This window comes from Xyrauchen texanus, chromosome 23, assembly GCF_025860055.1.
Source record: "Xyrauchen texanus isolate HMW12.3.18 chromosome 23, RBS_HiC_50CHRs, whole genome shotgun sequence".
In the NCBI taxonomy this organism is placed as follows: Eukaryota; Metazoa; Chordata; class Actinopteri; order Cypriniformes; family Catostomidae; genus Xyrauchen; species Xyrauchen texanus.
In genome coordinates this window covers 2,653,992-2,674,716 of record NC_068298.1, presented here as the reverse complement: position 1 = coordinate 2,674,716, position 20,725 = coordinate 2,653,992, and the positions used below count along the sequence as shown (strand labels likewise).

The 20,725-nt window shown below is 45.7% G+C and overlaps 1 protein-coding gene across 3 annotated transcripts in view; it reads left to right on the top strand.

Moving 5' to 3' along the window:
• Nucleotides 1-490: 490 nt before the first annotated feature.
• The window catches only part of LOC127663428 (fibroblast growth factor 18-like), a 24,651-nt gene continuing 4,416 nt past the window's right edge, over nucleotides 491-20,725 (top strand). For 2 of the 3 annotated variants that reach the window (XM_052155024.1, XM_052155021.1), the window contains exons 1-3: nucleotides 491-1,627; nucleotides 17,285-17,324; nucleotides 17,926-18,106. In XM_052155024.1, coding sequence (XP_052010984.1) covers nucleotides 1,596-1,627; nucleotides 17,285-17,324; nucleotides 17,926-18,106 — 253 coding nt within the window. In that variant the 5' untranslated portion in view covers nucleotides 491-1,595. The remainder of the gene's footprint in view (nucleotides 1,628-17,284; nucleotides 17,325-17,925; nucleotides 18,107-20,725) is intronic. The other variant, XM_052155023.1, reaches the window with a different exon arrangement.

Sequence of the window (20,725 nt, the reverse complement as noted above, 5' to 3'; positions counted from 1 at the left end):
TGTGTGTGTGTGTGTGTGTGTGTGTGTGTGTGTGAGCGTGTATTTATCACTTTGTGGGGACCAAATGTCCCCATAAGGATAGTAAAACCCGAAATTTTTGACCTTGTGGGGACATTTTGTCGGTCCCCATGAGGAAAACAGCTTATAAATCATACTAAATTATGTTTTTTGAAAATGTAAAAATGCAGAATGTTTTCTGTGAGGGTTAGGTTTAGGGGTAGGGTTAGGTTTAGGGGATAGAATATAAAGTTTGTACAGTATAAAAACCATTATGTCTATGGAAAGTCCCCATAAAACATGGAAACACTACATGTGTGTGTGTGTGTGTGTGTGTGTGTGTGTGTGTGTGTGTGTGTGTGTGTGTGTGTGTGGGGGAGAGAGAGAGTGAGTGAGGGAGAGAGAGGGGGCTGGGGGAGGGAGGGAGGGAGGATGGATTGATCCGCCGTTGTTAAAATCTTGTTCAGGTTTTTCTTGGAGTGATTTCGTGAGGCTTCAGGCGAGGGAAGATCAGAGCCGCTGTTACGCACCGCGCAAAGAAACGCTCTTCTGATCCGTTTTGTGTTTTCCCCCATCGTATTTACGCGTGCATTTGTGAATGAAAGCGGCTGAGGAAGAGGAGGCGGCGCGGGTTAAGTGGACGCTGTTTTCAGTGCACGGATCACCAAAAACAGCACAAGACGTGTCTCTGCAAACCTCTGACTTTGTGCGCCGCTCTGGGGGGAGCTGCAAACTTTTTTCTTTAAGAAAATAAATAAAAGGCTCAGATTGCATTCTTTCCCCCTTCAAACATTTTGGAGGTGATGTCATCGGCCCGTGTTTTGGCTGCTGCAGTTGCGCTCGAGCTCCAGGCAGCGGGCAGCGATTGAGTCCGGGAAATCAGGTGCAGAGAGCGGCTGTCTGCTTTCACTCAGCCACATCCTCTGAGCTGGACCGCTGTGGGCTCTCATCTGTGGGTCTCCAGCGCAGTGGACGCGTAAACGCCACCGCAGGGCGCTGCAGCCATGACCGAGCCCGCTCCACGGTACCTGGAGTCCAACTCGCCGCCGCCGCGTCTTCTTCGCTCCATCCCCGTCCAGGCGCTCTGCCTCCCGCGGCGCATCAGCAATAAAACACCTGCACGAATCCATGCTTGCGCACTGCCGTTCCATTGATTTCCTCAGTTCTAAACACAATCAATAAGCTCTCTGTGGAAGGACATTTTCAAATGTAAAGCTTCAGACTGGAAAGTTACGCACGTACTACTGCTTGGAAATACTGTGCATAAACCAGATTTCGCTGTCTGTCGGGTTCCAGGAAGCCTTTTCGCAGCCAGAAAGTTTTTTTTTACGAGCTTTCGCGGAAACAGCGCATAGGTGTGGGCCGTCTTTGAACTTCCCTTCACCTGTTCCCCACACTCCGGAGGATACAGCTGCGCCCCGCCTCCTGCCCGTTACCGACCGACCGAGCGCGCACCGAGATGCAGTCCAGCGGTGCCAGCGGGAGCGTCCGTGGACCGTGCGTTCAAACGGATTAAACAAACAGGACAGACGCAAAGCCGTGACCCCGGAGAGCCGTTTCTCAAGCGCGCACGGAGCCACTCGGACGCGGAGGAAGCGATGTGGGCCTTTCTCTCCACGCTGGCTGTCTTGTAAGTCATTAAGGCTTGTGAATGACCTCATGCAAAATGAGTGTTGAAGTAATGCGTAAATTGTTTATTCTGCTTTAAGAGTCTATGTGCCACACGCTTCACTTGACCTGACAAACTCAAAGTCTTGCATACATAATGATCTAATGACATCATCCCATCTGGGTTACCATGGACACAGATGTCAATCACACCCAGCTCAGGTAAGGCCCTGTCCAATTAAAACACGGCTCACAGACGTGTCCAAAGGTGTGTCCGCCACTTTTCTCTATTTTATTTTGCTTTTGGTTGCGCACACATGGCAGTCATCTTGAAATGGTTATCATTCCTTTCCCAACCTGTGGATGGGGGACCTCAGGGCCTCTGATAATCCACTCTCTTTCCCCAGAATCTGCAAGTGCCCCGGGCAGACAGAGGTGCTGTCTGGTCCTGCCGGTGCTCAGCAAATTGCCTAATCATAATGCTCAAAAACAGAACTGGCACCTTATCTGCCGTCTGGAGCCAGAGACGTTCTCCAACAGGAAACTGCAGTTTAGAGACAGACAACTTCAAACGGTGCTTTGACATTCTCAGACGGTTTTAGCGCAGAATGGCCAAGAATTGTAGAAGCGAGACAGGATGCTTGTGTTCAAGGCCGGTGTCATTAAACTGGACTCTCTGCAGCTAGTCATTTGAAATCAAAGGTGTCTTATTTGAAGTGGTTTCGGCTCAGGGTCTGTCGAAACAGTGTAAGATGTGGTGGACTCCCATCTGGCTGTGAGAAAAAGAAAGGTTATTTGTTTGAGATGAGTTGAAGTTTAGCTAGTTTTGCCATTTATCACTGTTATTCCTGGCGCACCTGTGTTTCAGTGACTTGCTCAAGGCCAAAGTGATAAAGCAGTTCCTGCAAACCCTCTTGCGATTGAACCCTACACTTTGAGAAAGAGTGCATATCTAGGAAGTCTCGTAGTCTTGGCGTAGTTACTGCACTTTGCCTTTGAAGGTTAGTCCGCCTCTGACCGAGGGAAATCCTACAGTCCTGGTTGAGAAGACCATATAAGATTAAAAAAATACATTTCTCCTTCCTTCCCTGTGCTGCTATATTGTTTAAACTTGGCCAGCCGTGTAAATTGTGCTTGAAGGGTGTGCTGGGTGATTTGGGATACAACTCCTCCTCAACCCTACACACGAACGCCTTCAGGACACATTCGGTCTCAGGTTTGATGATGTCATCAGCCTGCTTGTTTTGGCTCACCACAATAGAGCTCAGTAAAGTAAAGCTCGTAGCTACATTCTCTCTCTCTCTGCCCATTCCCCCCACCTCTCTCTCTCTCTCTCTCCCTCTCTTTTTCTGGCAGGCCGCAGGCTCGTTGTGGTTTGGGAGGGATACGGAGAATCCGAGGTTGCTGCTGAAGTAGTTTTTTATACATTTTTGTTTTTTTGCATTTTCGTTCCCCTCACTCTCTCTCTTTCAGTGAAACACTACTGTTTTAACAGCTGAGAGTTCTTACGAGACCTAAAGCCAGTGTCACCTGCGCAGCCAGCGGTTGGCAGCTACATGAACCATATATGCACTGATCTGTAGCCAACATGCTGATTCTGCAGTCGGCATGCATAGATCTATAGCCTGAAATCACAGATTTGCATCTAGCATGCGTTTTCCTACAGCGGGAATCTGCATGCATTGTTACAGCAGAGCCGCTGCAGATCTGCACGTTCATACCTATAGTCTGTATGCGCAAATATGCAGCTTGGATGCATTATTACACTCCCAGAACAACACGTCTGCAGATTGCATGCACATGCGCAGATCTGCAACCTGCATGCACTTACACTTGTTAAACTCCAAACACGGTGGCTCATGCATTGTGTGTTCAGAGCCACTGCATGCAGGCTTTAGATCTGCGCATACAGGCTGTATAGAAATGCATTCATAGCTAAAGCGTGCATGCACAAATGTGCAGCTTGGCTGCATTATTTCACTCCCAAAACCACACATCTACAGATTGCATGTGCTTATCTACAGCCTGTATGTGTATATCTGCAGCCTGCATTCATTGTTACACTTGTAACACTCCCAGCACAAGGCGGCCCATGCACAATGCATGCAGGCTGCAGATCTGTGTGAAGCATGTGTGATGCATGTGTGACGCTCCTGTTCTACCGTCTCCAGCATGGGAGGCGGGTGCGCTAACAAGGAGGCTAAAGGCAACAACCTCTAGCGTCAGTCGCTAGTGCACCTCTTGAGGTCAGGAGAGTGACGTTTATATACATTACACAGATATCTATCAGCTGGCCACCTTTACACATGCATGCATTTAGCTGCAACCTGTATGCGCAGATCTGACAACTGTTTGCGCACACAGGCTGTGGATAACCGCATTCGTATATTTATATATATATATATATATATAGTCTGTATCTGCAGCTAACAATCACAGATCTGCAACCAGTATGTGCTTATCTAGAGCTTGCATGCGCATTTCAGAACCTTAAATGCATCATTACACTCCCAGAACCACACATCTACTGCCTGCATGCACAGATTTGCAGCTTGCATGCACAAATTTACAGTCGGTCATTGCTTCACTCTTTACACCCTATATTCCATATGCTGTGCTTTGTATTTGTTAGGCAAACACAGTTTATTGCATATGAGACTCTATGTTTATTCATGCTGTAGATGGCTCTGTTTGTATATTCAGATGCATACATATGTATGTATGTGTATATACATGAAGCGTGCATGCAAAAGCTGAGATTTGTTAGCCAATAGTAACTGTTGAGGTTTCTGGCAAAGGATGTAAATAATGTTGTATGTTGGCAAAACAGAAACGCAGACAGCGTACATCAGTGCATAAGAGAAATGCATGGAAATACTTATTCATAAACAGTTATGACTCATGAATATCTGCACAAGCGACGCACAGCTGCACGATTGTTAAAAAAACAGACAAGTATCCTGGTGCACGGGGAGATGCACTAATGCCGTTTATGTGAACAGGTGCACACACACACACACACACACACACACACACACACAAACCTGGACAACACATGCACATCTGCTCAGTCGTATAGACGAGGTGTGTGGCCGTTCGGAGAGTTCAGGGGTCAGCGTGCGGGTGTGCCAGCCAGACGGGCAAATTTTGTGCAGGTCAGTTTCACTAACAGGATACACAGCGTCTCTCGGGCCATGCCGATCTGTTCCAACTACATTGTTAACATGTTACTGAGAACTTTGAAGTATTCACAAACACATATGGAGACTGCAGACAAACATATGCTCGCCGCATATTGTTGCAGTATGAGCGGAGGTGAAGACAGCGGCCGTCTCCATCTGTTATGGAAAGACATTCAGATGCTTTTCCATTTTCCTACAGCTCCATTCAAACATTTTCAGCATTCCGATCTCTCCCTCGTGGTGTGGAGGAGTTCAGTAACGGAGGGAAGAGCGAGGATTTCAGACACCTGCATTTGCTGAATAAGTGTGTTGCATAAATGCAGCATGAAGTAACAGATATGAACTGTATTTTCTATAGAACATGTGAGTGGTGCTTGCCCATGCAAAAGTTGGCGCCACAACACAAAGGTCGTCAAGGCAGTTGCTAAGGCGTTCTGAGTGGTTTTTAACACACTAGTCTCATGTTAACACCTATAATGCTTCAGTCTTGTGGCTATAATCTTGAAACAGTGTGCAATTCACCCATAGACATCCATTTTATGTGAACACGCTCATTTTTACAAACTGAGGAATGAGAGCTGAGGCAGAGGGAAAGATTTCCGCTGATAATTTCGGTCTGTTCATCAAACAACGCTATTGTATAGATTCATAAGACTTAGTGGGACTAATGCTCTGATCCAATTATGTTGCTTTTTTGTTGTTTTTGGAGCTTTAAAGTGAAAATCACAGTTCAATTTCATTGTAAGGAAAACAGCAGCTTGGACATTTTGACTAACATGTCCATAACACACTAAATAAAGTCATACAGGGTTGGAATGACATTTTTTGGGTAAACTGTGCCTTTAACTTCTACTGAACCCAGAACATTCCTTTAAAAGTGTTTTTGTTGTACAGTATGTGTGTTATGAGGGTGTGTGTGTGTGTGTGTTATGAGTGTATGTGTGTGTGTTATGAGTGTGTGTGTGTGTGTGTGTGTGTTATGAGTGTGTGTGTGTTATGAGTGTATGTGTGTGTGTTATGAGTGTGTGTGTGTGTCTGTGTTATGAGTGTGTGTTATGAGTGTGTGTGTGTGTGTGTGTGTCTGTGTTATGAGAGTGTGTGTGTGTGTGTGTGTGTGTGTGTTATGAGTGTGTGTGTGTGTGTGTGTGTGTGTGTTATGAGTGTGTGTGTGTGTGTGTTATGAGTGTATGTGTGTGTGTTATGAGTGTGTGTGTGTGTCTGGGTTATGAGTGTGTGTGTGTGTTATGAGTGTATGTGTGTGTGTTATGAGTGTGTGTGTGTTATGAGTGTGTGTGTGTTATGAGTGTATGTGTGTGTGTTATGAGTGTGTGTGTGTGTGTGTGTGTGTGTGTTATGAGTGTGTGTGTGTTATGAGTGTATGTGTGTGTGTTATGAGTGTGTGTGTGTTATGAGTGTATGTGTGTGTGTTATGAGTGTGTGTGTGTGTGTCTATGTTATGAGTGTGTGTGTGTTATGAGTGTATGTGTGTGTGTTATGAGTGTGTGTGTGTGTCTGTGTTATGAGTGTATGTGTGTGTGTTATGAGTGTGTGTGTGTGTGTCTGTGTTATGAGTGTATGTGTGTGTGTTATGAGTGTATGTGTGTGTGTTATGAGTGTGTGTGTGTGTGTGTGTGTGTCTGTGTTATGAGAGTGTGTGTGTGTGTGTGTGTGTGTGTGTTATGAGTGTGTGTGTGTGTGTGTTATGAGTGTGTGTGTGTGTGTGTTATGAGTGTATGTGTGTGTGTTATGAGTGTGTGTGTGTGTGTGTGCGTGTATGTGTGTGTTATGTGTGTGTGTGTAAATGGGCGCATCACTGTTTGGTCGACTCTTCCCTCTTTTTGTGGCAGGAATTGATGTACTTTGTCTCTTTGTTCACCAAGTAAATATTGAGCTTGTGCATCATTCTTCAACTTTTTTGAAGTGTTTTCGAATGTCATTATAATTAGGGCAGGTTAGAAGTGCAGCTCTGTTTCTATTTGTCCTTGTTACAGTACGGGCATAACCTGCTGTCTCTCTGTCTGTCTGTATCTGCCCTTCTCTATCGCCAGTGCTGTCTGTCTGTCTGTCTGTATCTGCACTTCTCTATCGCCAGTGCTGTCTGTCTGTCTGTATCTGCCCTTCTCTATCGCCAGTGCTGTCTGTCTGTCTGTCTGTCTGTCTGTCTGTATCTGCACTTCTCTATAGTCTGTCTGTGGTCGCTCAGTCTGTACCTCGTCATATGTTTCCTCAGTTTGTGGTCTCTGACTGTACTCAGGTATTCTGCTGTCGTGTAATCTCTGTTTAGGGTCAAATAACATTGTAGTTTGTTTGTTTTTGTGTCGTTTCATTCCAATAAGTTCGGTACTTTTCTTTTTGTGTGTTTATCATTTGTTTGGGCCGGATTGTGTGGATGAGGGTGTCCGTGTCCTGAGGCTGATTATTGTTAGTCTGTCTGTGGAGCCTCAGGACCAGCTGGATGATGGGACTCTTCTCAGCGTTCATTTCATGGTTTTTAAGGGCTTTAAAATGATAAGAGTTGGGGTCACTCAGATTTAGATGTTTCCAAAATGTAACTGCTCTTTTCTCAATGTGGATTAATAGAGGGTGTTGGCCTAATTCTGCCCTGCATGCATTATTAGGTGTGTTTCTCTGTACCCTACGAATGCTTTTACAAAACTCTGTACGCAGGGATTCAATCAGATTTGTGTCCCATTTGTCAAATTGTTGATTTAGGAGAGGACCCCAAACTTCACTGCCATATAGTGCAACAGGTTCTATGACTGATTGGAATATTTGTATTATCTCTCTCTCTCCTCCCTCTCTCTCTCTCTCTCTTCCCCCTCTCCCCTCCTCCCTCTCTTTCCTCTCTCTCTCTCTCTCTCCTCCCTCTCTCCTCCCTCTCTCTCTCTCTCTTCCCCCTCTCTCTCTCCCCTCTCTCTCTCTCTCCCTTCTTTCTCTCTCTCCCCCTCTCTTCCCTCTCTCTCAATTCAATTTCATTTTAAAAGTACATTATTGGCATGACTGTGTTTACATACAATACTGCCAAAGCATTAATACACAAAACAGATAATGACAAGACAAATAATAATAATAAAATGGTAACAAATAGCAATAAAGATAGAATTAAAATAAGGTGCCAGGTAATTAATCAAATAAAATAAAAACTATAATAACAATATACTCTATACAATATAAAATAAAATAAGAATTTAACAGGACATTATGAACATAAGAAAATAAAAGTACTGTGAATGAAGTACATTAAGGTGGTGATTGGTTTCTGAGGGTGTCTCCCCCACTAACACCAGCATCTGATCTGATCTCCCCCAGTAACACCAGCATCTGATCTGATCTCCCCCACTAACACCAGCATCTGATCTGATCTCCCCCAGTAACACCAGCATCTGATCTGATCTTCCCCAGTAACACCAGCATCTGATCTGACCTCCCCCAGTAACACCAGCATCTGATCTGATCTCCCCCAGTAACACCAGCATCTGATCTGATCTCCCCCAGTAACACCAGCATCTGATCTGATCTCGCCAGTAACACCAGCATCTGATCTGATCTCCCCCAGTAACACCAGCATCTGATCTGACCTCCCCCAGTAACACCAGCATCTGATCTGATCTCCCCAGTAACACCAGCATCTGATCTGATCTCCCCAGTAACACCAGCATCTGATCTGACCTCCCCAGTAACACCAGAATCTGATCTGATCTCCCCAGTAACACCAGCATCTGATCTGATCTCCCCAGTAACACCAGCATCTGATCTGACCTCCCCAGTAACACCAGCATCTGATCTGATCTCCCCAGTAACACCAGCATCTGATCTGATCTCCCCCAGTAACACAGCATCTGATCTGATCTCCCCCAGTAACACCAGCATCTGATCTGATCTCCTCCAGTAACACCAGCATCTGATCTGATCTCCTCCAGTAACACCAGCATCTGACCTGATCTCCTCCAGTAACACCAGCATCTGATCTGATCTCCCCCAGTAACACCAGCATCTGATCTGATCTCCCCCATTTACACCAGCATCTGATCTGATCTTCCCCAGTAACACCAGCATCTGATCTGATCTCCCCCATTTACACCAGCATCTGATCTGATCTGATCTTCCCCAGTAACACCAGAATCTCATCTGATCTCCTCCAGTAACACCAGCATCTGATCTGTTCTCCCCCAGTAACACCAACATCTGATCTGATCTCCCCCAATTTACACCAGAATCTGATCTGATCTCCCCCAGTAACACCAGCATCTGATCTGATCTCCTCCAGTAACACCAGCATCTAATCTGTTCTCCCCCAGTAACACCAGCATCTGATCTGTTCTCCCCCAGTAACACCAGCATCTGATCTGTTCTCCCCAGTACAACCAGCATCTGATCTGTTCTCCCCCAGTAACACCAGCATCTGATCTGTTCTCCCCCAGTAACACCAGCATCTGATCTGTTCTCCCCAGTAACACCAGCATCTGATCTGTTCTCCCCCAGTAACACCAACATCTGATCTGATCTCCCCAATTTACACCAGAATCTGATCTGATCTCCCCCAGTAACACCAGCATCTGATCTGATCTCCTCTAGTAACACCAGCATCTGATCTGATCTCCCCCAGTAACACCAGCATCTGATCTGATCTCCCCCAGTAACACCAGCATCTGATCTGTTCTCCCCCAGTAACACCAGCATCTGATCTGTTCTCCCCCAGTAACACCAGCATCTGATCTGTTCTCCCCAGTAACATCAGCATCTGATCTGATCTCCCCCAGTAACACCAGCATCTGATCTGTTCTCCCCGAGTAAAACCAGCATCTGATCTGATCTCCCCCAGTAACACCAGCATCTGATCTGATCTCCCCCATTTACACCAGCATCTGATCTGTTCTCCCCCAGTAACACCAGCATCTGATCTGTTCTCCCCCAGTAACACCAGCATCTGATCTGTTCTCCCCAGTAACACCAGCATCTGATCTGTTCTCCCCCAGTAACACCAACATCTGATCTGATCTCCTCCAGTAACACCAGCATCTGATCTGATCTCCTCCAGTAACACCAGCATCTGACCTGATCTCCTCCAGTAACACCAGCATCTGATCTGATCTCCCCCAGTAACACCAGCATCTGATCTGATCTCCCCCATTTACACCAGCATCTGATCTGATCTTCCCCAGTAACACCAGCATCTGATCTGATCTCCCCCATTTACACCAGCATCTGATCTGATCTTCCCCAGTAACACCAGAATCTCATCTGATCTCCTCCAGTAACACCAGCATCTGATCTGTTCTCCCCCAGTAACACCAACATCTGATCTGATCTCCCCCAATTTACACCAGAATCTGATCTGATCTCCCCCAGTAACACCAGCATCTGATCTGATCTCCTCCAGTAACACCAGCATCTAATCTGTTCTCCCCCAGTAACACCAGCATCTGATCTGTTCTCCCCCAGTAACACCAGCATCTGATCTGTTCTCCCCAGTACAACCAGCATCTGATCTGTTCTCCCCCAGTAACACCAGCATCTGATCTGTTCTCCCCCAGTAACACCAGCATCTGATCTGTTCTCCCCAGTAACACCAGCATCTGATCTGTTCTCCCCCAGTAACACCAACATCTGATCTGATCTCCCCAATTTACACCAGAATCTGATCTGATCTCCCCCAGTAACACCAGCATCTGATCTGATCTCCTCTAGTAACACCAGCATCTGATCTGATCTCCCCAGTAACACCAGCATCTGATCTGATCTCCCCAGTAACACCAGCATCTGATCTGTTCTCCCCAGTAACACCAGCATCTGATCTGTTCTCCCCAGTAACACCAGCATCTGATCTGTTCTCCCCAGTAACATCAGCATCTGATCTGATCTCCCCCAGTAACACCAGCATCTGATCTGTTCTCCCCGAGTAAAACCAGCATCTGATCTGATCTCCCCCAGTAACACCAGCATCTGATCTGATCTCCCCCATTTACACCAGCATCTGATCTGTTCTCCCCCAGTAACACCAGCATCTGATCTGTTCTCCCCCAGTAACACCAGCATCTGATCTGTTCTCCCCAGTAACACCAGCATCTGATCTGTTCTCCCCCAGTAACACCAACATCTGATCTGATCTCCCCAATTTACACCAGAATCTGATCTGATCTCCCCCAGTAACACCAGCATCTGATCTGATCTCCCCCAGTAACACCAGCATCTGATCTGTTCTCCTCCAGTAACACCAGCATCTGATCTGTTCTCCCCCAGTAACACCAGCATCTGATCTGTTCTCCCCAGTAACACCAGCATCTGATCTGATCTCCTCCAGTAACACCAGCATCTGATCTGTTCTCCCCCAGTAACACCAGCATCTGATCTGATCTCCCCCAGTAACACCAGCATCTGATCTGATCTCCCCAGTAACACCAGCATCTGATCTGATCTCCCCAGTAACACCAGCATCTGATCTGATCTCCTCCAGTAACACCAGCATCTGATCTGATCTCCCCCAGTAACACCAGCATCTGATCTGATCTCCTCCAGTAACACCTGCATCTGATCTGATCTCCCCCAGTAACACCAGCATCTGATCTGATCTCCCCAGTAACACCAGCATCTGATCTGATCTGATCTCCTCCAGCAACACCAGCATCTGATCTGATCTCCTCCAGTAACACCAGCATCTGATCTGATCTGATCTGATCTCCTCCAGTAACACCAGCATCTGATCTGATCTCCCCCAGTAACACCAGCATCTGATCTGATCTCCTCCAGTAACACCAGCATCTGATCTGATCTCCTCCAGTAACACCAGCATCTGATCTGATCTCCCCCAGTAACACCAGCATCTGATCTCCCCCAGTAACACCAGCATCTGATCTGATCTCCCCCAGTAACACCAGCATCTGATCTGATCTCCCCAGTAACACCGGCATCTGATCTGATCTCCCCCAGTAACACCAGCATCTGATCTGATCTCCTCCAGTAACACCAGCATCTGATCTGATCTCTCCCAGTAACACCAGCATCTGATCTGATCTCCCCAGTAACACCAGCATCTGATCTGATCTCCCCCAGTAACACCAGCATCTGATCTGATCTCCCCCAGTAACACCAGCATCTGATCTGATCTGATCTCCCCCAGTAACACCAGCATCTGATTTGATCTCCCCCAGTAACACCAGCATCTGATCTGACCTCCCCCAGTAACACCAGCATCTGATCTGATCTCCCCCAGTAACACCAGCATCTGATCTGATCTCCCCCAGTAACACCAGAATCTGATCTGATCTCCTCCAGTAACACCAGCATCTGATCTGATCTCTCCCAGTAACACCAGCATCTGATCTGATCTCCCCCAGTAACATCAGCATCTGATCTGTTTCTGCTGAACTGGAAAACTGTGGCATGAGGTTTGAGAGTTTGTGGAGGTATTTCTCTCTCAGCTCTGTAAATTTCTCACAGTGAAGGAGAAAGTGTGTCTCTGTCTCGACCTCACCCGTGTCACAGTGAGCACAGACTCGTTCATGTTTGTCTGTGTCGGCCTTTTTCTATGGCCAGACTGTGATCACTGAGTCTGTATTTGGTGAGGATCCGTCTCTGTTTTGGATCTCTTACAGTGTGCAGATATTCTGCCAGATTATATCCAGACTCTCTCTCTTCCCTTTCTTTCTCTCTCTCTCTCTCTTCCCTCTCTCTCTCTCTCTCTCTTCCCTCTCTCTCTCTCTCTCTATTCTCTCTCACTCTCTCTCTCTCTTTCTCATATCTCTTCATAGCTGAGGTAGTGTGGAGGAGTCTCTCATTCTAAACTTCTAGACAAGAAAACAAGGGAGAGGAAGGGAGGAAAATGAGCAAGGGATTATAAACAGCAAGATGAGAAACACTCAATTCCTTTCATATCTTCACCATTCCTGTCTGTTTTCTGTCCGCTCTGTTTTCCTCTGTTTGCGGCGTTTCCACTGACCCCGACGGTGATTTCATTTTGCGGTGTAAATTTTTGGGATGTAAACAAGGGACCACTGCAGCTGAATCATCCAAAATAAATCACAAACAACCAGTTTATCGTGATCTACAGATTATTTGTGTCGAGAGGAGTCGCACCTTATAACTTCAGATGAAGGAAAACCTCAATGACTGAGAATTTTGTGTAATGAGCTCACCGATGCGCCGTTACATCAGGGGCCAGAGGGCGTTTCTGAAGCGAGTGCGTCAGAGGAACTGGCCTTGTGTTGCTTCTGAAATCATGAGTCTTCTTGAGAAAGCCAAACGCCCTCACAGACAGAGATTTCTGAAGCTATATGAGAGACACAATGCTTAAAGTTATAATAAGCAATAACCTAAACGCAAAACATACACAAAAATAAAACTACTTAATTCTTTCTATTTGCAAGTGGCGCAAGATCCATAAACATTCAATTGCACACTTTTTAAGAAGTATGGCCACAAGAAATATGCTTGTTAACATGATTTTAGTGTGAAAAAAAAAATCGCTTACTAGCCACATCTGGGAAGATAAATCCAATAATGGGATTACAGGGTTTTGTTGTCATGACAACAATCTTGGAATATATGATCATTAAGACACTAACAGTGTACAGACGGCAATTAAGGTCACAGTTATAAAAACTTAGGACACTAAAGAGACCTTTCTACTGACCTTTCTAATGCCCAGGGTCCCGTGTCGTAGGCATGCTACATGTAGGCATGAGGATTGCAGATGTGGTCAGGGCAATAAACTGCAATGTCCGTACTGTGAGACGCCTCAGACAGCGCTACAGGGAGACAGGAAGGACAGCTGATCGTCCTCGCAGTGGCAGACCACGTGTAACAACACTTGCACAGGATCGGTGCATCCGAATGTCACACCTGCGGGATAGGTACAGGATGGCAACAACAAATGCCCGAGTTACACCAGGAACGCACAATCCCTCCATCAGTGCTCAGACTGACCGCAATCGGCTGAGAGAGGCTGGACTGAGGGCTTGTAGACCTGTTGTAAGGCAGGTCCTTACCAGACATCACCGGCAACAACGTCACAAACCCACCTTCACTGGACCAGACAAAACTGGCAACAACATCACCTATGGGCACAAACCCACCTTCACTGGACCAGACAGGACTGGCAACAACGTCACCTATGGGCACAAACCCACCTTCACTGGACCAGACAGGACTGGCAACAACATCACCTACGGGCACAAACCCACCTTCACTGGACCAGACAGGACTGGCAACATCGTCATCTACGGGCACAAACCCACCTTCACTGGACCAGACAGGACTGGCAACATCGTCACCTACGGGCAAAACCCACCTTCACTGGACCAGACAGGACTGGCAACAACTTCACCTACGGGCACAAACCCACCTTCACTGGACCAGACAGGACTGGCAACAACATCACCTACGGCACAAACCCACCTTCACTGGACCAGACAGGACTGGCAACAACGTCACCTACGGGCACAAACCCACCTTCACTGGACCAGACAGGACTGGCAACAACATCACCTACGGGCACAAACCCACCTTCACTGGACCAGACAGGACTGGCAACAACATCACCTACGGGCACAAACCCACCTTCACTGGACCAGACAGGACTGGCAACAACATCACCTATGGGCACAAACCCACCTTCACTGGACCAGACAACACTGGCAACAACATCACCTACAGGCACAAACCCACCTTCACTGGACCAGACAGGACTGGCAACAATATCACCTACGGGCACAAACCCACCTTCACTGGACCAGACAACACTGGCAACAACATCACCTACGGGCACAAACCCACCTTCACTGGACCAGACAGCACTGGCAACAACATCACCTACGGGCACAAACCCACCTTCACTGGACCAGACAGGACTGGCAACAACATCACCTACGGGCACAAACCCACCTTCACTGGACCAGACAGGACTGGCAACAACATCACCTACGGGCACAAACCCACCTTCACTGGACCAGACAGGACTGGCAACAACATCACCTACAGGCACAAACCCACCTTCACTGGACCAGACAGGACTGGCAACAACGTCACCTACGGGCACAAACCTACCTTCACTGGAACAGACAACACTGGCAACAACATCACCTACGGGCACAAACCCACCTTCACTGGAACAGACAGGACTGGCAACGTCGTCACCTATGGGCACAAACCCACCTTCACTGGACCAGACAGGACTGGCAAAAAGTGCTCTTCATGTTTTAGTCAGACTCGTGTTTATCGTCGAAGGAATGAGCGTTACACCGAGGTCTGTACTCTGAAACGGGATTGATTTGGAGGTGAAGGGTCCGTCATGGTCTGGGGTGGTGTGTCACAGCATCATCGGACTGAGCGGGCAATCTCAATGCTGTGCATTACAGGGAAGACCTCCTCCCTCATGTGGGACCCTCATATATAAAATGTATATAGCACCTTACCAGAGGTAGCACAGTTTATAGACGAAGAAGAAAAAATATAATTTTTTAATTGCTAATATGGACATAAATGTGGTCGACTCTAAAAGGAAGATAGATGGACTGCGACGTGAAATCATCACTTCAGGTCAGGAATTGAATATTGCGCTCAGGTTTAGGCTATAGATAAAGACATGGGAATCATGTGTGATACGTTAACGAAGACATTTCAAGATGTGGAATGCGTATATGATGTCGTATCTTTATGTTACACTTGATAAGCTCCAGACGTGCACAATTAATTAGAGTCCGCACCCATCCGGTCTGAAATCACACCGAGTTTACACTTAAAAAATTTTGGCTGTACAGATTCATAAATTCACTGTAATTTTGGATACGTTTATTTAAAATATCCCTTTATCAGTGTGCTTTTTGGATAATCAATCAAACAAATATTATTATATTATTCGGTTGAATCCATTATTCGATTTGAAGTCATTATCCGTGCATTTCTGAATAAGGTATTCACCTTCGGGCACATCCCTAAAAGAGGACATTCTGGGCTCATGAGTAAAACCTGCAAGAACCTGTAAACACACACACACACACACACACACACACACACACACACACACACACACACACACACACACACACAGCCTCATGGTCTCAGACATTCAGTCATGGGAAGGTCGAGAGGTCAATTGCGAGACGATAAAGTGGAAGTGATGTGTTCTGTTCACACCCACCTTCGCCCTCTCAATGAGTGACATCACACTGACCACACCCACACCACCCAGAGAGTGAGCCGTGTCTGATTCACTGTTCTCATGTGATGCTTGCCAAGAATATGAGGAGGATTTCCAGGAGGGAGAGAAAAAACTGAGTTTAAAGGGGCAGTTCACCCAAAAATGAAAATGTTGTAATTATTTACTCACGCTCATGTCGTTCCAAACTCACGACTTTCTTCTGTGGAACACAAAAGGATATATTTCAAAGTATGTTATGATCACTGATTTCCCAAAAAAAATCATTCAAGGGGGACCTGGGTAGCTCAGTGAGTAAAGATGCTGACTATCACCCCTGGAGTCGCGAGTTTGAATCAAGCGTGTGCTGAGTGACTCCAGCCAGGTCTCCTAAGCAACCAAATTTGCCCGGTTGCTAGGGAGGGTAGAGTCACATGGGGTAACCTCCTCGTGGTTGCGATTAGTGGTTCTCGCTCTCAATGGGGCGTGTGGTGAGTTGTGCGTGGATGCCGTGGAGAACAGCGTGAAGCCTCCACACGTGCTACGTCTCCGCGGTAACACGCTCAACAAGCCACGTGATAAGATGCACGGATTGACGGTCTCAGACGCGGAGGCAGCTGAGATGCGTCCCCCGCCACCTGGATTGAGGCGAGTCACTGCGCTATCACGAGGACTTGGAGCACATTGGGGACTGGGCGTTACGAATTGGGAGAAGGTAGACCTACAGTCTCTTCAATGGGCTGTACGGCAGTTTAAAGTGTTTTTGGATCCTTCTGCAGACAAAACATTATATATAATATCTTTCCAAGAATAGTTAGTAGACAAAGAGTTATGGAGTCAGATGGGATCTAAGAGCTTTATATCATGCATGTCATTGAAGAGATGGTAAGTTTCTTCTCTCATGGTAACAATTTCAGCTCGCATCAATAGTTCATGTACATTTATTTATTTACAAGCTAAGTAGCGATGCATTATTGTATAGTGCTGTTCACATTATATCTTGATCCACAGCAACTAAGTGTCTCATAGTGTGTTACAAAACCAACATTTCAGTAGACATATGCAGTCAACTGGTCATAATCGTAAAATGAACCCCTTCTGGCTGATAAAAGACCCCTAGGCTCTTGTATTGACATGCTGATTACCCTGTATTTGGGGTAAAGACCGACAGACTGTATATTACCCCTGACGTACACTATAGCATTCAGACCGGATGAGAAGTCGAGCTCTTAAGATGTTAATTATAACTTTCCGTTCCCTGAAGACCTTATCTGTCAGCGGGGCTTTGTGCTACAGGGTGGATTTGTTTTTGTTGCCATGACGACACTCACCTGACCCCGTTTGTTCTTTCTCTTTGGCTCCTCAGGTATATCCAGATAATGCTGGTCATGTGTAATCCGCTACAGGTGAGTTTGAATGTGTTTATGGGACTCTTAAAGTCAGGTGCGCCCTTTTACTTAAATCTCTAAAGTCTTGCCAACAGTCAATGCAGTAATTTAATGCAGGTTAACATTATTGGATTAAAGGTTACAGCAATAATAGCAATTAATGATGGATTGGAAACAAAGTAGCATTACCGTTGGGATACGTGTTGTAGTTATTAAGGGTGAACCCATCAGCTCTCACTCCATTCTGATATTGAACTCCCATTTTCAACAATCCCATCAATTCCCGATAAAGCTGAATTGGATGTTGCGGGCCCCAGTCCAAAGAAACTGTCGGGCCGCCTCGTTGGGGGCCTTGGTCGTTTTTCATCACCCTTCGGGGCAGCGGCCATTTTTATGTTTTATGTTATGTTGGGGTTGACTGTTGCATGCTCTCTCTCACCCCGGGCCCTAGGGCGGCTGCACACCCTGCCCTCCCACTAGTTTCGCCCCTGATGGTGACGGTGTCATCAGATTGTTTTTGCATCGAGTTAACTTCAGAAATATATCTTTGGAGAGACTGAATAAGACATGGACAGTGCAGATGCCGTGGGCCGCTATGACGCATGTGGTCTGTTGCCAGCAGGTCTTTGGTGTGGATGGGGTGAATTTCAGCGTGCACGTGGAGAATCAGACGCGTGCACGAGACGCCATGAGTCGACGACATCATCGTGTGTACCAGCTATACAGCCGCACGAGTGGAAAACACGTCCAGGTGCTCGGACGCAAAATCAGCGCTTGTGGAGAGGACGGAGACAAATATGGTAACAACACACATACATACATCATGTGTCTCACTCTTCCGTGTTCTCAAGCACACATTAGAAAGACCGCCCGCAAGCACACACACGACTCCACATGCCCAAGTGTGCTTGGGCAAAACACTGAACCCCAGGTTGCTCCCAATGGCAGGCTAGCGCCTTGCATGGCAGCTCTACCATCATTGGTGTGTGAATGGGTGAATGAGTCACAGTGTAAAGCGCGTTGAATACCGCTAATGTTAAAAAGGCGCTACATAAGTGCTGTTATGACGGACTCTTCTCTGCTGACGTATGCAAGGCAGCGCTGCAGCTATAAGCCAGTTTTAATCATGTAAACAAACATGGCGTCATGGCAGCTAATGCAAAGCAGAGATTCCCTCCAGAAATCCTGTTCCCCACCCCAAAATGCCTTGGATACCCGCTGGCTTGAATTGACATTTTGGAGGATGAATAACAGCGAATTTGGGGATGTTCAACCTGTTGATACGCAATCTGCCCGCATGCAGTGGTGACGTCACTCTGCTGTGTAATTTACCATCTATAAATGTAATTAATGTTAATCAAATATATATCAAAACAGGACTTTTATTATGAAAACACGATCGCCAGATGAATCCATAGACTGTAAAAAAAGATGGACGACGCCCCTTCGCTCTTTTCCATTGGTGAGAACTGAAGCCGCCAGTGTCCCGATATGGCGCTGACATCTTGGGACTTGAGTCTGCGCAGTTGCGATTTCAGGACCAGACCTGCGCAGTAGTGAGCAGGAAGTAAAGCCACGAAATCAAAGCCCCGCCCTCACTCTCGCTGAATCAATCGCAAGCACACGCCCCTTTTGACTTTTGACTTTTGACTTATGATGGTGTGAAATAATTAATTATAGAAATTTAGATATTCAATTTAAAGCTCCAATCTCCTCAGTCCTCCGAAGATCCCGAACAAAAGTCAGTTGGTGCTTCAGTGACTACTTCGCTCAGAGGACCTGTCAATCACAGCTGTCAATCATGATGTCACAGCACTGTTTTTATAGCATCAAATAACTAAAAACAAACTTATTTTGAAAACAAACACTTGAAATGACATCAATGTGATAGAAACGACAGTAAATGGCAGAAACTATCTTTGGAAAAAAGATATGTGAAGTGTAATATAATCGTTTAGTTGGTCTCACGTCCCGTTGAATAACATGGGGAGGCGGGGTTTATGACCTATATTAGGACCAGCCACCGGGGGGCGATCGAGACGTTTTGGCTTCACTTTTGAGGGCTTGTGCGGCACACTTGGATGAATCCAGTTCAACACACTTGTCACAGCCATGACAAGCGTTCATTGACAAACATCCAATAGCACCTTTTGTCCATAAAAGTGATAAATGTGATAAATATTGATATATTGTCCATTGTTTACATGAGATCTCACCTTCGTCATCATTCTTCAACAAACTGCAATCTGAGCAGCATTCATGTTGTAAAACTGTATATGATCTGATATATTGGAGTCCCATAAACAAAACCAGCCCGTCTCCAAAGTCTATTTATAAAATGTGGCATAGTTTTATTCATAATAGTCAAGCAGAGCCATCCTGATATTTAAATATTGGTATTGGCCATTGAAAAACCCATATTGGTCGACCACCATTCTTGTTTACTCCTCCATCCATCCATCCCCCTCCTCTTTGCACGTGCTTGAGTGTGTTTTACAAGGACACAATCAATGGTTGTGCAGGGTTTTTTGGCTGACCCTCCTCATCAGGACATAAAGGGAAGAGAGATAATACAATGGTGGGGGGGGGGGGTAAATGTATTTACACAGCAAGCGAGGGATGCCTGCATCAGAAGAGATTGGATGAGGACAAAGAGGTTATTGATCTCTGGTGACCCCTACGCTATAGGTCACAGAGAGCCATTTCAGAAATGTAACTGCTATATCCTGAAACAGACGCACACTGATTTACTCTACTGGTCGCTGGCATGTATAGTTCAATGTTTAATGTTTAATGATAACAGTGTTGCATACTACTGCGTTGTAGGGCTGCACGATTATGACAATAATCATAATTGTCGATTACATCGCATGATGTTGTAATTGAGTGTAATTCCTCTGCTATACTCGTTCGCCGTATCCAAAACAAGCCGTTCCTAATTTACTTTATTGCAGTTTTATACATTGATAAATAAACACAGAGGCCAAACGATCAAGCATCATGACAAACAGAACTGTTATAGAATATTTAATGCAATGGTAGCAGGCACACATGAACACTGAATGAATGCTGTATTTTTAATCTATTAATTTCATGTATTGTGCAGCCCTACAGCACAGCATACTGTATATCACTTTAAAAAAGCAGTGTAATGTATATAATACACTATATACATTAAGATAGTACTCCATTCCAAACATATGCAGTGTATACACACACACACACACACACACACACACACACACATATATTTGTACACACACACACACACACGTATATATATATATATATATATATATATATATATATATATATATATATATATATATATATATATATATATATATATATATATATATATATATATATATATGCACACACACGATATATATATATATATATATATATATGCACACAGC